At 42.6% G+C, this 16,470-nt stretch overlaps 1 protein-coding gene across 1 annotated transcript; it reads right to left on the bottom strand.

Moving 5' to 3' along the window:
- Positions 1–1,492: 1,492 nt before the first annotated feature.
- Positions 1,493–15,058, bottom strand: sall3a (spalt-like transcription factor 3a). Its single transcript, XM_054622075.1, has 4 exons — positions 14,977–15,058; positions 3,032–6,181; positions 2,357–2,694; positions 1,493–1,924 (listed from the first exon to the last, which is right to left on the bottom strand). The coding sequence occupies exons 1-4, from the start codon at positions 15,056–15,058 to the stop codon at positions 1,493–1,495; spliced, it is 4,002 nt and encodes a 1,333-aa protein (XP_054478050.1).
- Positions 15,059–16,470: the final 1,412 nt, after the last annotated feature.

Raw genomic sequence — 16,470 nt, 5'->3', positions numbered from 1 at the left:
TTTAATTGTGTGGTTCTCTATCAGGACCATAGTACAAGATATGTTGCCTGTACATTTTATTCTGCGTTATTGATTTCAGCATAGAAATATTGAAAGAATATATAATGAAAAAGAAAAGGATTTTGAGAAATTTAAATGACAATATTATTGATATATAATGATAGCATAATGGACCCTGTTTGATCATATGTGTCTGGTATTTCAGTTTTAATTTATGGAAATAAAAGGGTGACAGAGAAAGGGAAGACATGGTGCAGATAAGGAAACCATTCAAACACACACCTGTTCTCTTTTTTTTATTCAAGAAGGTTTTGATTGAGTGATGAGTTTGCACTCTGACGAGTAGCACAGATGCAATAACAGAGAACCGACTCTGCAAATTGTAGGAGTGGTACGCTGAAAACAATGAAAACAGCACGTGATAGATAGTTCAGTCAAAAGGTTAACGGTAACTCACAGACAAAACGTCTTGTTTTTAAAAAGTGCATTCACAAACATGACAAATACTCTCAACTCATGATGTCTATTTTTATGTGATACAAAATATGCATACCTGTTTTAGATTTGTCTGTATTTCTATACATAGATATTTCTTCAAAAGGATCATTTCTTTTTTCTTTTTACAAAGGTTAAAAGCAGGGTTGTGGTCATAGCAGCTTCGGATATCTCTAGCCTCTTTACCATGTAACGAGATACACATAGTCTCAACAGATATCCAAATAAAACCTACCATTTTCTCTGTTGTTCAACTCAAACGACATAATGTCTTTATTGAAAGAGATATTCATCAGTGAAGCCTGCAGTTTAGAAAAGAAATGGATCAATAAAATGCTTGGGCCATTAAATATATTTTTGTATACCCGCTTTTTTGTCAATATTATAAATACTAAAGACACAGGACAATATTATAAGACAATGCTGGGAGACTAAATGTAAAGATTAAAATAGTTCAAACATTATTTTTTTCAAGTTTTCTAGTTCATGAGGAAAAAAAATATCAGGCGAGAACACAGAAACACTATACTTCAGTCTTTTCTTCAGTCTATCCACGTCCCTTTTTATATTTAAAAGAGCAATCATAAACAAGGATGCCAGACAAGGGCCAGACTTTTCTGTTTTAGTTCTGTCCAGATTAGATGCTTGCCCATCATAAATGAGGCAGGATCCTGGTTTTCAAAGAAATTCATAAAAGCAGTCAAACATACTGATAAAAACAAATAAGTACCATGCAAATCTTGCAAGACGACATATTCTCAAACAAGAGACAAAGTATTCTTCGTATAGGCGAAATATCAAGTGAGGAGGGAATGGGTGAAAGGCAAAGACCTCTAATCAATACTAAATACTATATTTCCAAAACCAAACAAAAAATATTTAATCTGTACATAATATAGTACGCATGAGTTCAGACTGGATCAACAGTTTCGTTCCTTCTTGTTTGACTCTTAGTCTTTGCCAAACGCCTACCTTGGAATTATACAGAAAAGTGTTTTTAATTGATCCCAATCTCTTTGTTATCCTCCATAAATCTGGAGAAAGGGCGGCTGGCCCCGACATCCAGACCAGCCTTCTCCATACCCGTCATGGAAGGGCTGCTTCCGGTGTGAACACGGTCCATTCCTCCTGGCATGTGTCCCAATGAAGTGATTCCTGCACCGCCGAGGCTGACGGGCAGCTGGGTGATGCCTCCATTCTGGATCACAGAGATCTCATTGTTCTTCATAGCCAGCCCGTTGGTGATGGCGGCCGCGTACTGGTTCCAGAAGCCCGGGTCGACGTTCATGGCCCGAGCCGCCAGATCCTTCTGGAACATCTCGCTAAACTTCATGGCATCCCCACCCAGCAAGGCCATGGGATTCTCCACAGACAGTCGCCTCCCCCTTCGGGCTGGAGCGTTGTTCCACATGTGAGTTCCCATGTGGACCTAATATTAGCAAGAAAATGAAAAGAAACATCTTGAGTGTGTCATCCTGAGTCGCAAATCTTATGTGCAAAGCAAATACGCTACACAAGCAAACATTTTATGGGTTGGAAATGGAAGGAAAAAGGCCAAAATCGAATGTAAAAACAAACAAGCATTTTTTTCTGGGGATATTAAAAATGTTGAAACTGTTGTAAATGTATATATATTGCACAGATATCATAAACCATTAAGCTGGCAGCTACATTTTAACTTGGAGACCGTAAGAAAGAAAAACATTAAAAGTCGTGTCAAGAGTCGGGGACATGCAGTACTGCAAAGGTCTTTAGCCATAATCAATCCCAGTACTACATGTAACTTGGCAAGCATCTTTGCAACCACAATGACCCCATATATGTAAAATTGTATTTGATGCTCCATTAAACAGGCTCGTACCTTCAGATTGCCCTTTGTGGTGAAAGCCCTTCCACAAATAGAGCAGGCGAAAGGTTTTTCCCCAGTGTGTGTGCGCTCGTGGATTTGCAGAGCACTGGCTGAGGAGAAATTCTTCCCACACGAGTGGCAGTTGTGCTGCTTAGGAGTGCGTCGTGGAGGCGGGGGAGCCAACATGGGGTTCATGCTGGGGCTCATGTTGCTCTGGGGTGCTGCAGCAGGAACCTGGATCCCCACGGGCAGGTGAGAGCTGTCACTTAGAGACACTGACTTGCCGTGTCCATTCATTTCCATTTTGATCATGTTTGACGCAGTGCTGGCCAAATTAGGAGTGCTCAGCCCTGAAAAAGACGAGTTCAAAAGCATATTATTATGCTGAATTAAATAAAACTACACAGGGCAGAAGCAATAAAGCTGGTGAAATTTCACACTTCCCTGCTGAAGCCCACTACATTAACTAGGCTGAAAATACATTATTTTTGTTATCAATGTATATAATGTCAATATATCAACATATCACATTTCTCCCCATAACTATCAAAGTATAACATTATATTGAGTACATATTTTCATTATGAGTACAATCATTTTCATTGAGACCTGCACATTAAATAAATATAGATATTGAATTCAGTTTGTACAATGCATTAAGTTTAAGTTGATTTTGCACATACACACCTCGATCTCTATTTAGAAACAGCATGCTGAAGTGGCTCTCCTCCTTGATAAAGTGCCTGCCAGGTTGAGTGGCAGTCAGGTCAAGGGCCCCGGTGCCTTCAGCTGCAGAAAGCGGAGATGGGGTCTCTGATTTTTCCGACTTCACTGTCGCCAGGCCAGATGAATTGTTCTCCTGGCCCTCGTCTACTGTCATGGCACTGCTGTTGTTATTATTGTTGAATGTAGCTGGGGACTTGGCCCGCTGACTCTCAGAATGGCTGTGAGCTGGGGACAAATGCTGCATAGAGCCAGAGGACTCAGACAATGCAGGGCTCCCCAAGCTTTGACCTTCAGCATCCCCCAGTGCAGACAGGGAATCAGTGGCAAAGCAATCAGTCTCTCCTCCAAAGCTGAAGCCGTTCTGAGTTGGCTTCTGGCCAAAAGAACGCGTCATGTTGGCAGTGGAGTCGATCATCTTCATCTGGTTCTCCATTGCAGCGATGCTGGAGATGATGGAAGTTGGTGGGGAGCTCCCAGGTGAATAAGGTTTACATGGGTCTACTTCTCCCTCTTTCAAGTCGCATTCATCTTCCATAGCCTGCTCCATTTCATCCAGAAGGTCATCATCATAATTACTCATCGCATCTAAGCTCCTCTCGTCAAAGGATAGGTCAGTGTCCATCTCTTGCAGGCTTTCAGGGACCGGGGTGTTGGGGATCTGCCCTCCCATGTGCATGCGGATGTGTTGCTGCAGCACAACGGCATTGGTGAACTTCTTCTGACATATTGGGCAGGAGTGCTGGACCCGAAGTGGGGGTTTGGATCTATGGACACCAAAGTGTGTTTTCAGGTTTCCCTTTGTGGTGAATGCCCGCCCACATATCTTGCATTTGAAAGGCCTCTCACCAGTGTGGATACGGTAGTGCATCTTGAGAGCACTCTGGCAGCTCAGAACGCGATGACAGATGACACACTGATTTGGGTCAGTCATCTTCTTGTCAATGTTCTCGACAAGCTGCTGCAACTTTGATGTCTCTGAGGTTTGCATAGAGTCTAGGAGGCCTCCAAAAGGAAACTTGGCTTTGAACTGGTCTGAGAGCATAGGAAGGACAGGATGGGAGACATGGTTAGAAGCAGAATTAGGGCTCGTGATGGGTTCACTGACCTGGCCACTGCTGGACAATGTGGTGGAGTTGACAGATGAGGAAAGAACCACTTGGGTTAGCGTACTTGTGGTGGTGGTGTTTTCTCCAGGCCTAGAGCAGCTTGGTGGAAGGAGAACACCTTCAGATTTCAAGAGAGGCGGTTCTTCACTCCCTAGACTGGGTTTTGGGGAAGGTGAAGTAGTGGTCATGCCAGAGTCAATAAGAATATTAGGGGACAAAGATGCACACTCGCTCAATGGTGGAGATGGCCTCTGAGGGGACCTGTTGAGCGGTGTGAGGCTTGGAGACTCACCAAAACCTCCCATCATACTCGGCAGTGTGGGAGGCAGCTGGAGTCCAATTGATGTGGGCACCGTGGGGAGGACAGGTTTGCTGTCTAGCCAGGTGGTTACAGGTTTTTCTGGGGGCAAAGACATTCCATATGGGATGCCTGAGCTTGTGGGCACGTTGTCCAGGTACTCTGGCACTGGGTAGGGGTTCATCTGAATATGTGGGTATTTCTCTTTGTGCCTCTGGAAGTGGACTTTCAGATTTCCCTTGGTGGAGAAACGGTTGCCACATATGTTGCATTTGAAGGGCCTCTCTCCAGTGTGTGAACGCAGGTGGATCTGTAGGGCGCTGTCACTGCCAAACACCTTGGCACAGAACCGACACTTATGCTTGAAGAAGGGGTCCTCGGAGCTGGGCTTAGTGTCAAACACAGACACGTTTGGGGGCTTCCCCTTGCGGTGCTTCATCAGAGCAGAGAGGGGGTCGAGCGCATTGGCTGTGGCTGCTATGCTGGCCAGCGGGTTGGGGAAGATAACGCTGCTGGGTGAGCTGTGAGGTATCAGCGGTAGATTGGAGGCAGAGCTCAGGAGGCTGCTGTGGCTGAGTGAGGGAGGGGTGGTGGAGTTCCTGGGAAGAGCTGAGCTGCTGCTGATGCCACCACCTCCTGTTGCACTACAACTAGTGCCAATGTTGTTTGTGACTGACGATGAGCAAGAGGGAAGTAACGATGACAATCCACTACCACTGGGCGAGGAAAACACCAAGTTATTGGAGCAAGAGTTAGGTATTGAAGAGTTAGACTGTTGACTGCTACTTTGTGGTGTTTGAGAGAGGGGTCCTTCTATCCCTGAGGTCAGGGGTGAAGGGCCTTGACCACTTAGAGTGGCCGGCAGCCTAACAGGCAGCTGATGGACAGGGGGAGTGATGAAGTTGTGTAGTTGAAGCTGACTTGCAACCGTAGGGGCGCAGGAGGATACAGGCCCCTGGTTTCCAGCAACATTACTGTGATGGTGGTTTAGAGCAGGCTGTGAGGCAGACTGTCTGTTCATCAGAGCCACTTGACTGCGTATTTGTTCTATCAGCTGCAGCTGGTGTATCTGCTGCTGCTGGAGGGCCATCAGCTGGTCCAGGATCATGGGAATAGCCATGGTAGAGACCCCACTACCCGCTACTGCCTTTACGCTCTGTGAAAACTGGGCAACTGCAACCCGGGTGCCATGCAGGGTCTCCAAGGTAACATTGGTGCTTGGCATGGCGTAGCTTGTAACAGTGGAGGGGACGACATCATCGAGCTGAGGTAGGGAGCCGTCTGGCTCAGGGGATGTAACGTCTGTCTCTTCAGGATCCATGTTTTTTTCTGGTGATAGCTCTAGCTCCATCGGCTCGTCCTCCTTTTCTAGGACATTGACCCCATTTAATGTTGCTGTCTCTGGGATGTCATCCCCCTCACCAGCAGAACTGTGGTTGCCCTCCCTGGGGTCCTCGCTGTCAGCCTGCTCACTAGAGCAGCTGGGTACAGGGGAGAGCTCTGTAGGGTACTCTTGGGAGGGGTTAGGTGTGTTCTCATTGTCATTCACTATGAGCACCAGTGGGTTTTTGGTGCAACTTGTTAAATGTTCACAGAAGTCTGACCACTTGAAGAACTCAGCGCAGCACTTCTCACATACATGCGTCTCCTCACTGCCGCTGCGGCTCTCATTCCCGCTGTCGGCATCATCCAGCACCACACCTCGGGCTAAAGGGAGGGGAGGGGGTCAGGAGAGTAGAGGGGGAAAGGAAAAGAGAGAGCAAAAAAAGAAGAATTAATGAATAATTAATCAATAAAGAATCAACACATATTTTGCAGTGTAGTGCTGCAAAGATTTAACCTTTGGGTTTTTTCTCTCTTTTAACATAACCAAAATCAATATTCTTTTTATTTTTTTACTCTGAACAAATTGCCCTAGTTTACCAATTCTCAAGACCCAGGTTTGTGCATTCGCACCCTCTCCATAGAGCCAGCTAATAATTTTCTTCGTGCAATCCATCAAATTATGAGAGCCTATCAATTGTGGATACTGCCGCTTAATGAAATTCCATAGAACCTATTGATTTCCAATATTTCATACAATTCACAGCTGCCTCATCTGTTGGGTACAAATCAGGACTTTGATGGCCCCATTAGGATTCCCCTCTGCTATCAAGCCCAGTCATTTCCACCTGAATTTCAAATGCCTTGGCCTTTTCATTTAGCATTGCAAAGGTAATACTTTAGCCCTGAACCGTAGCAAGGGAATCTATACTGGAATACTCTTTTGTTATCATGATTAAAATTGTGTTGCCAAAAGTAAAAGCGGAGATCTGTTTACTATATTGCGCTTGACCATTTCCTGCACCAATCCCTGTTAAATTGGACCCAAAAAAATGTGTGCAACCAAAATATACATTTTAAATTACAATCACTTTGAAATATTTTGGAAATGTTTTGAAATACAAAACACTACCTTTGAGTTAAGAAATTCCCAGTTTCTCTCTCTCTCTCCTTCTCCCATGCTCTATGAAATAAGACTCAACAAATTACATGCTAGTGCCACGGCAGCAACGTCTCTGATTAGTTACACATGTTTAATCACAGTTGTAGGAAGCCACTTCCTATTCCACAAGCAACCATCAAGAGTCAAACAAGCCGACGCAAGCTCTGAGCATGGACCCAATTCACACCTGATCAAAACCATGTAGAACTGGCCTCCCTTGTTTGTTTATTTTTTGTGTTCGAGTTAGAGAGTTATACTCTATGTGTGTGTATGTGTCCGAATACACATTTCCCTTTCATTACGAGTGGGAAGTATGCTCAATCACTGCAGGAGCAACCTGCACATACTCTATTTCAGAGTCTCCTGTTCAGTTTATACTCAAAGACCCAGCATTTAATATGTTGGCAATATAACTATTTATCCACAAATTAAACTTTTGTATATACACTTTAAACTATAAAAAAAAATATCATGACTATTTCATAGGCATTATTGCAAATAAAAGCAAGTTATTTCCCCAAAAAGATGGTTGCTCTAAAATAGTTGCTAGTTAGGTGACTTAATAATTCTTTAGGAATGGGCTCATAGCAAAAAAAAGAGCAAAAAACTGTTGGGGTAAAGTATGTGACTGTATATCAAAACACACACAGTAATTGACTAGATTTATGCAAATGTCATCCCACGAATCATAGAAGTGCAACTCACATTATAGGCCGAATAGGCCTGAGCTATGAATGTAAGCGATGCAAATTTACTTTGTGAGTGATGTTACCTCTAAAAACTGCTAGAAAATACTGCACATTACAGACTGCACATGTTTACTCAACATTATAGGTCTCACCATGTGTTGCAAGTGAGTAATCGTGAGATTCATACAGTGCTTATGCTCATTTCAAAGGTTAAAATGGAGCGAGCCGTGGTGAGGCGGACATGAAGCATTTGTGCCAGTGACTCATTAGTAAAGAAATTCATCACTCCTCCTGTAATTTCTGGCCAAAGGGGGCATTAGCTATCAAGGTCTGGTGTCTGTAACTTAATTAATTATCAACAGAAAGGCTTTGGACGGGCTCCGTGTTCTCATATTCACTGGGGGCAGGGCTGACAAAACTAGATATTATTTTATCATGTAGTTTGCCAGGGTAAATTAGAAAAAAATATTTAAAGCAGCTAAAGGGAAATTAAATGTAAGACCCTGCTTTTCATTTTGGGTTGTGCATTATCAATGCCACATCCATCCTTGTTTTTTTCAGCCACAAGTCAGCAAACTCAGTATAAAAATCCAATTAAATCAAAAGAAATAATGTGCATTTTCTTAATTTCTAGTATTTACCATGTTATTTACCCCGAGTGAAAAGGAACAAGTGACTGCAAACGTCAGCGACACGTGACAGCAGGCTCCAAATCTCCTTAGCCGAGCAGCGGACAGCAGAACTCATTTCCATAATTGAGGGTTGAAAGGTCAACGCAAATGAGTAGGCATTGTGTTGAGCTGATTAGTTATTAGAATGGTATTACTGTCAATCTCTTTTATTCATTCATACAATTACAAGGGGGGGTCTTTGTATGCTTCTGACCTCACACACACACACACACACACACACACACAAACTGACACGTTTTTTTCACACAAACATTATTTGCGTGGATATGTATAGAGATAAACACACACATATTATTTTAGCTTTCACTGGACAATAAATAACTGTAGTGTGCTTGCACAGGCCTTCCGTGTCAAATTTACCTTATTCAGAGATTTTTCTGAACTAAAAATAGAAAAAGATGTTTACATTAATTATATTTTGTAAACTTGATTTTTAAAATTCCTGTTTTTATTTAGCAAATGTCTTTCCCTCTTGGCATTTTCAAACAATAATTGTAAGCACAATCAAATGAATATTGTGAGGAATATTACACCCTTAATAGCTTAATACTTTGGACTCATTCAAAAATGTGCACATTTAAGAAGAGATTTAAGAAACCATTCAGTGATTCAGTGGTGGGATTTTGCTCTGGTTCCTGTCATTTTTTTACATAAAATGAATAACATTTCATTGTGAAATTACACAAAATTACAAAACATTCCACACCAGTGTGCCACTTAATTATTTGTATGCTTTTGTCCGAAATATTATAACACTGCACATGCCTATGAGCTCAAAATAACACCATTCAATCCTGAAACAGTGGGGGGCCATTGTGTTGTGCAGCTGTGTAAAGGCGACATTTTGTGTTTTTTATGTGTTTGCAAGACAGTAAAAATGTGTGTGTGTGTGTGTGTGTGTGTGTGTGTGTGTGTGTGTGTGTGTGTGTGTGTGTGTGTGTGTGTGTGTGTGTGTGTGTTGGGGGAGGGGTTGGGGGTTATTGATTTTCCTATAGCATGAGAAAGGAAAGGATGAGAAAAGAATCCAATCCGTTTTTCATTCCTTTAAGAGTCTTCATTTACTCAGATGCAAATATTAAGCTGAACGCAGTCAATAGGGGGATTGTGGACATTGAATCTGTGTGTCCGCTATCTTGCTCAGCAATCTTTGGCATGCTAACTGAAACCGCTAATCTGGCATATTATATCAGATGAGGTATTCATCCATTCCACTGATTCTGTGAAAGCCACAGAGCCGAGCATTGAGCGAAGCATTGAGCAATTACAAATTCTTCAATTCTAAACAATTTCCAGATTCACTTAATGAGCACACACACACACACACACACACACACACACACACACACACACACACACACACACACACACACACACACACACACACACACACACACACACACACACACACACACACACAGACAATGACACTGGTAACATTTACTCTATGGTAAGGTAAAGTAAATTCTATATTGTTTTTAAAGAAAAGAGGTCATTGCAAGAGTATTGTATCCCTGAATTTAAACTATTTTCCTTTAAAAATGTCTTCGTCAAACTGTGAGATTTTGAATTTAATTTACATTAATGTTGACAGTGAGAACAGTTATCTCAAAAAGGGGCTTTGACTTACAGCCTCACTAAAACCACCCCTCCTTCTACTCCTTTAAAATGCATTATTTTCAAGCATCTGGGGATAGCTTAGGACCTTTAAAGAGAGATGCATCACTGTAGGGCTAAATTAAGAGGGGAGGGCCAAAAAAGAATAAGAAAAAAAGAGGCCTTCTGTGTTCAACAATGTTTGAATTCTTTGATCACACATCCTCCAATCTATTCTCGTAAGAAATTAATTATTACATTTAAGATTTTTTAATATATGTATGTTTTTGTTTTTCACAGACAACTATTTTGACTGATGCATTGTGTGCGAGTTGCCACATTTTAATCTGGTAATTAATCTGTCAGCACAGGATCATTCAGACCATCAATCACTCTGAAATCACTTTGATTGTGCACTTTTGTGAAGTGATAAATTTCCCTCCAAAAAAAATGAATTGTTTGTCACATTGTTTAAGCATTGAATTCATTTCCTCTGCTTTTATCTATCAATATGTGCATGCTTTTTTTTAAACCAGCAGATCGTTTATAAAAATGTATATTTGTTTTTGCACAGTTCCTTGACTGTAATGTCAAACAAATAAAACATCCTCAAATGATCCCAGGCATCCTCAGACTTGCAGATGCTCGAGCGTCCTTAGCACAGCTCTGTGTGTGTGTGTGTGTGTGTGTGTGTGTGTGTGTGTGTGTGTGAGTGTGTGTCATCGGCCTGGTCAGCCCTGCTGCAGAGTGGTACAGTCATATCTGCACTAACAGAGAGGCCTTTGTCATTGCCTGCAGATGTGGAGCAGCCAAAACATTAACGATTTGTTTGTGTAAGCATTTGAAATACAGTATTCAATGACGGCACTCTGTCCGGATGACTGTGTCACCCGTCAAGATGGCTCTCCGTCTTCGGGATGTGGATTCACAGAGACGAGGCTTCTAGAATCTAATGGACGCTCATCGTCAAAGACATATTTATTAGATTCTGTCATTTTACAGAGTGATCTTTGCTTCGGCTTTATTTAGATGGTTAGATTTTAATTTAAAATTTAAGATAAAAAAAAAAAAAAAAAAGCACCCGAAAAAAGCAAAGCGCCAACTTTATCAAACTGCAACATCTCAGCTGTCAGACCCTTTTTCCATGACTTTACTTTTTGAACAAATCAGTGCTAAAATCCCAGAAACATAAACAAACCAAATCATCTTAAGAAAAGCTACTAATGACAAATGTAACTTTTCAGTAGGTGGCTGGTTACCTTTCCTTTAAATCCGATAAAGTCTGCTTTTTTTGCCTTATGTAAAGCAGTCCTGTCAAGTTCTCCCTCCCAATCAGGATATTACTTGTTTCTGTGTGTTTTCAGTGCTGAGAAGTAATTAGGACACAGCCATATTTGAGTGCCTTCTTTGGCACATCTATGTGGGTGGTCCAGAGGCCTGCACCCAATGGTGAGAGGGGATTAAAACAAAAGCCAAACAAAGCCCCACTGCAGGGGAACCATGTTGTCACTGTCAGCGGGGATTTCCTCACTGTATTGTACTTTTTGCACCTCATAACTACATGCATTCCTGTCTCAAACATTATACTGTAGGGCAAGGAAACTGCTCTGCTCAAACACTGTGACTGTGTTTCGACGATTCAATAAAGATTCTAACTGTAAATGTGAATTTGTCTTTGAAGAAAGCTTTAAAAAAGAAAGAACTGGAACCACATCTGTGGTTGTCCACCTGTTCAGTGAAAGCATGACCAAAGTGTCTTTCCTGAGGTACCTCCTAAGATGCAGAAAATATAAATTTTACAACCAATAATATTGTTGGAACTTGATCCTTTACGTCTCCGTCCAGTGCGGGGAATATTGACTTTTTTCTCTGAACAGGAGTAAGCACAAGTGTGCCCATATGCAGTACGTATGCCATCGCCTCCCACTCATTCCACATGCACACCTTCAAAGACACTGGCTGCAGCGGGGGCGGTGGCGAGATGAAAAGCCCGTCAATGTTCACACTTTCTGGGACACGAGCGAGCCGTGCTGCCAAGGTCAACGGAACACATGTCCTAATTGTACGAAGAGCTTGACATCTAGAGGCAGGGCCTGGCTGGGCCGGGGCTGGACAAAGGTTAAGTCAGCAAGCTTTATAAAAGCACTCCTAAGCAGAGCCCCCCCCCCCCACCCCTATCCTCTCTCCTCTACCCAATCTGAACACACACACACACACACACACACACACACACACACACACGCACACAACCCCCCAATGCCCAGAGGGGGCAAGTGTCCGGAAAGGCCTGAGGGGGAGATGATATGCCAGACATGGGCTTGTTGGCGCTTTTGATTTTTCAGGGATGTATCGCATTAAAAGAAGACCTCGCTGAGCTGCAGTGGACAGCAGAGTGGGAGAAATTCACACAAAAAAGGTCAGATCAAATTTAAGATTTAGTTTTAAAAAATGAACACACATGGGGGGAACTTTATACCCAAGCTCTTGTGGTTGTTTTTCTTGTTTTTCAATGGCTATTTTAATGGAAATGCGCTACGGACAGAGTGTGTGTCCTCAAGCACAATTTGAACGCCACTCGAATGCTCGACTTCCTCTTTACCACCATCCCAACATCATATGGATTTTAAGTCCAAATCAAGCGGCGACTGACGATTGGAACTTCTGAATTCCTTCGACATTATATGCAATGATTTGTCAAAGCCAGTGATCAATAGTGTCGTCAGGAGCTGCACCACGACAATAGGCAGAATCTGATCATGCTGCAAGGATACAACGACAGTATGACATTTCTAGCTTGTCTATGTGGAAGCTTTGGATGAGACATGGCATTATTAGGTTTATTTAAGTGTGTATGAGCTCTGCTGTGCTCTGCCAAAGGCTTGGGATTGTTTCACTGCGACGTCTGCCGTGAAAACAAGCGAGCCAGTAATGTTGCTCCGACGAGGACAGGCAAGAACATTCCACGGCCATTTCCAGTCTTAAGCACAATTGCGTCAATGCTATAGGTTACCCACAACACAGTATGTGTGTGTGTGTGTTTTTTGATATTTTAAACCACACATCCATGTAGGAATGTGTGTTTTAAAATTGAGAATAGACTGTATTGATTTTTCCTTATTCTGGATGCGTCTTCCGACTGTTTTCTGTAGCACAAATCGTAGTGATGATTTTCAAATGAAATGTAAAATCAGGAACATTTTACAACAGTAAGAGGTGAAGCTCACTCTCCTTTCCATAATCCTACAGGAGAGCAACCTGATGGACGTTTTGTATCTTTCATCAAAACCACGAAAGGGTATCTGAACATTAAGACGGACACAATGTTTGTGTTAAAACGTAAAAACGCCCCGAAGTGACAAAAATCCACAGAGGAAATCGGACAGAAGAGCCAAGAGTCATCGGTGTGATTCTCCAGCCCTCACACCAACATGCAGAGAGCTCCCCAGAGATTACATCACGCATTTCTTTTGTAAAGAAGCCCTGCAAAGTGTGTGACTGTGTGTGTGTGTGTGTGTGTGTGTGTGTGTGTGTGTGTGTGTGTGTGTGTGTGTGTGTGTGTTGGCCAACATGAGCCTAGATAGTGAGGTATAAATAAAGCAGTGATTTGTTTGAAGCACTATGAATACCAGAAAATATAAAGACATCTTTTACAGTAAAAAAAAAGTGATTTTCTTAATATTAAAAAAAATGCATTGTTATTGGTGTTGTTCAAGTTATATAAAAATGAGAAAATGAATTTATCTTTTTCCTCAAAGATGAATTTGGATTTTCTTCTACATTTATTGCAATGTGCTTTGATTAAAATACAGCAATTAAAAAATGCCACAATTTAAAAGAATTGTCAATCATGTATTAGGATTTAGGAACAATAACATTCCTATATGTGTCGTGTTGGTGCTATAATTCCCACAGCATTACGCCTTGCATAAGATGTGACTTTAGCTCTGTAATGATCGTTTTATTGCGCAAAAGCCTGAGTACAGAATAAAAGATGAATGAGACCCTTTTTTTTTCTTCCTCCTGCACATGGCGAGGACGAGCCCTGTCAACCGGTGTTGTCGACATTGTGAGCAAAAGGGAACAAATCAAGTGTGCTAAATTTATGTGAGGGGGGGTAAACAAAAACATTTCCATAACAAAACGAGGCTTCGACCTGCAACAGGATCCGCATTTTGCTCCTCGGAGGACTAGACAGCCGCTGAGGGACAAAAGACACTAATGCCAGATAAAAATTAAAAATAATAATAATTTAACCGGTTTATTTTTTTTTTTATATAATGAAAAAATATACGTTGTTGCATGATTTACTTCTATATGCGCTGAATTAAGAATTGTAAAGCTGCAATAGAGAATGTTAAATATTTTCAACTTCTCAATTTGCGTGTGCATGTGTATGCGTTTGTGCGTGTATTTTAGTGCGCGCGCATGCACACCCTAAATCAACTGTAAAAGATTCCAAAGACATATTTAAGAAAACAGCTCCGACAAAATGACACATCATCTAGTATTAAATCAGTTCTATTTAAAAACAGGTCTTTCATAAAGGCCTCCAGCACTTGATATAAACGTTGTACATTGTTGCAAAAAGGAATATAAGCTTTATTTTAAAAAGTCACCTCTCAGCCAGCAGCGGATTATGTGATGCAGGTTAAACTAAAACAAACACACAACTTCTAAAACGGGAATCGCTCCTGTCCATCGAGGAGACTTAATAACTGTATCATAATGAATTTATTCCAAATGATTGCATCTATGTTAAAGAAATAAATCGTATATCGGGAAAACCCCCTAACACTAATCCAAATAAACCCAAACGACTTTTCATTTAAGGTGGCCCCTGTAAAAAAAAAAAAAAAAAAAAAAAAAAAAAAAAAAAGAAAAGCTCCTAAAAGTGAAATGAAAGACCAGAAGTTGCGCAAAGCAGAGCATTGGAGGAGGAGGGGGGGGAGAGGAGAGAGAGAGAGAGAGGGGGGGGGGGGGGGGTAAAGTTGTCTTTGTTTTTGAAAAGAAGTGACCCCCCAGCCGATGAAAAAATCCACTCACCGTGCTCGGAGATCACCCCGGCTATTGCGGGTTCCTCGTCCGACTTGAGGTGCTGCGGCTTGGCTTGCTTGCGTCGGGACATGCTGCTGCTGGCGTCAGTGCTGGCGGTAGTGCTGCTGTGCTGCTGCTGCTGCTGCTGCTGCTGCTCTGGCGCTCCGTGATGTCTCTGCGTTTTGCAGATACATCAGCGAAGAGCGAATGAATCAACGCACACGCACAAACCACAAAAAAAAAAAAAAAAAAAAAAAAAAGTTAGCAAAAACGGCCTGGTATAGCGGAGAGAGAAGAATTAAAAAAAAAAAAAAAAGAAAAAAAAAAAAAAAAAGAATCAGAAATTAACCGGTGTCGCTGCTGCTGCTGCTGCTGCTGCTGGTGCTGTTGCTGCTGCTGCCACTGCCGCTGCTGTGCGTCGGATTGCGCATGTCGGTGTAATAATTACGATGGTGAATAATGCTCCGCGATTAATGGCACCGTGTGAAGGTGGGGAGGATTGGCTGCAGTCCAGCGGACGCGCATTGGATATGGTAATGAGGGACGGACTAAGCAATTAGCTGCTTCACTCTCAAGACTTTATCCGTCTCTTTTTCCTCTTTACTCTCCAACCTTCTCCCCCACCAACAACACAACACAACACACCAAAGCTCTTGTTATGCCCGGCTCACGGGGGGGTCTTCAACGGGGAACGCCAGGCTCCTTTTTTCCCCTCTCTCTCTCTCTCTCTCTCTCTCTCTCTCTCTCTCTCTCTCTCTCTCTCTCTCTTCCTTTCACGCAGCGCACTGACTCACAAGTGCTGAGGATCCGCCGCCGCGTTTCTTCTCGAAGTATCTCTCATCTTCATCACCCTGATCTTCACGATCCCACTTCTTTTTTTTTTTTTTTTGAACCTCACAACTTTCAGACAGCGTCGTCCCGTAAAGTCTGTATCTCGAGAGCTTTGGCTCTGTACTCTCTCTCTCTCTCTCGGTAACTTTTTTTATGCGCGTGTGCGTGTGTGTGTGTGTGTGTGTGTGTGTGTAGGCTGAACACGCGCGTCCTCCTGAATTGGACTCAGAATGAAGCGATGTTTACAGTCTTTTGAGTTGCGTTAAAGTTCCCCTCTTGATGGACACGTTTCCGGTAAGGTATCGCTGCGGTTTGACTTGCTACACCGACATCGGTAACAGCCGGTTGGACCGGATGAGTAAAGTTCTTAACAATAGCAATAAACTGTTACCGGGATTAGCCTTTTCTTTTCTTTTCTCCAAACTTTGACGCGCGTCTTCAGAGACAGCAACAGTCCTCCTCCTCCTCCTCCTCTTCCTCACAGTGACAGCAGCGGTGTCACTGTGATCAAAAACTCATTTGTCCCACAAAAGAGAAGTCGCTTCAACGTTTACGATCACAATGAAGTCCCCCCCCACCACCACCACACACACCTCTCTCCTCCTCCTCCTCCTCCTCCTCTTCCTCCTCTCGCCGTGTCTTTAGCTCCCGGTTACCGCGCCTTCGCCTCGG

Source organism: Anoplopoma fimbria, chromosome 20 (genome assembly GCF_027596085.1).
Source record: "Anoplopoma fimbria isolate UVic2021 breed Golden Eagle Sablefish chromosome 20, Afim_UVic_2022, whole genome shotgun sequence".
Taxonomy (NCBI): Eukaryota; Metazoa; Chordata; class Actinopteri; order Perciformes; family Anoplopomatidae; genus Anoplopoma; species Anoplopoma fimbria.
This window is presented reverse-complemented; position numbering and strand designations above follow the sequence as displayed.

Bases quoted from the DNA above. Each gene is read 5' to 3' on its own strand.
- sall3a (XM_054622075.1), bottom strand. From the start codon at position 15,058: ATGTCCCGACGCAAGCAAGCCAAGCCGCAGCACCTCAAGTCGGACGAG. The intron at 2,695-3,031 runs GTGTGTATGTGC...CGTCTTTTTCAG, and splicing joins GTTTCTAAATAGAGATCGAG to GGCTGAGCACTCCTAATTTG. The intron at 1,925-2,356 runs GTACGAGCCTGT...TGCTAATATTAG, and splicing joins CCACAAAGGGCAATCTGAAG to GTCCACATGGGAACTCACAT.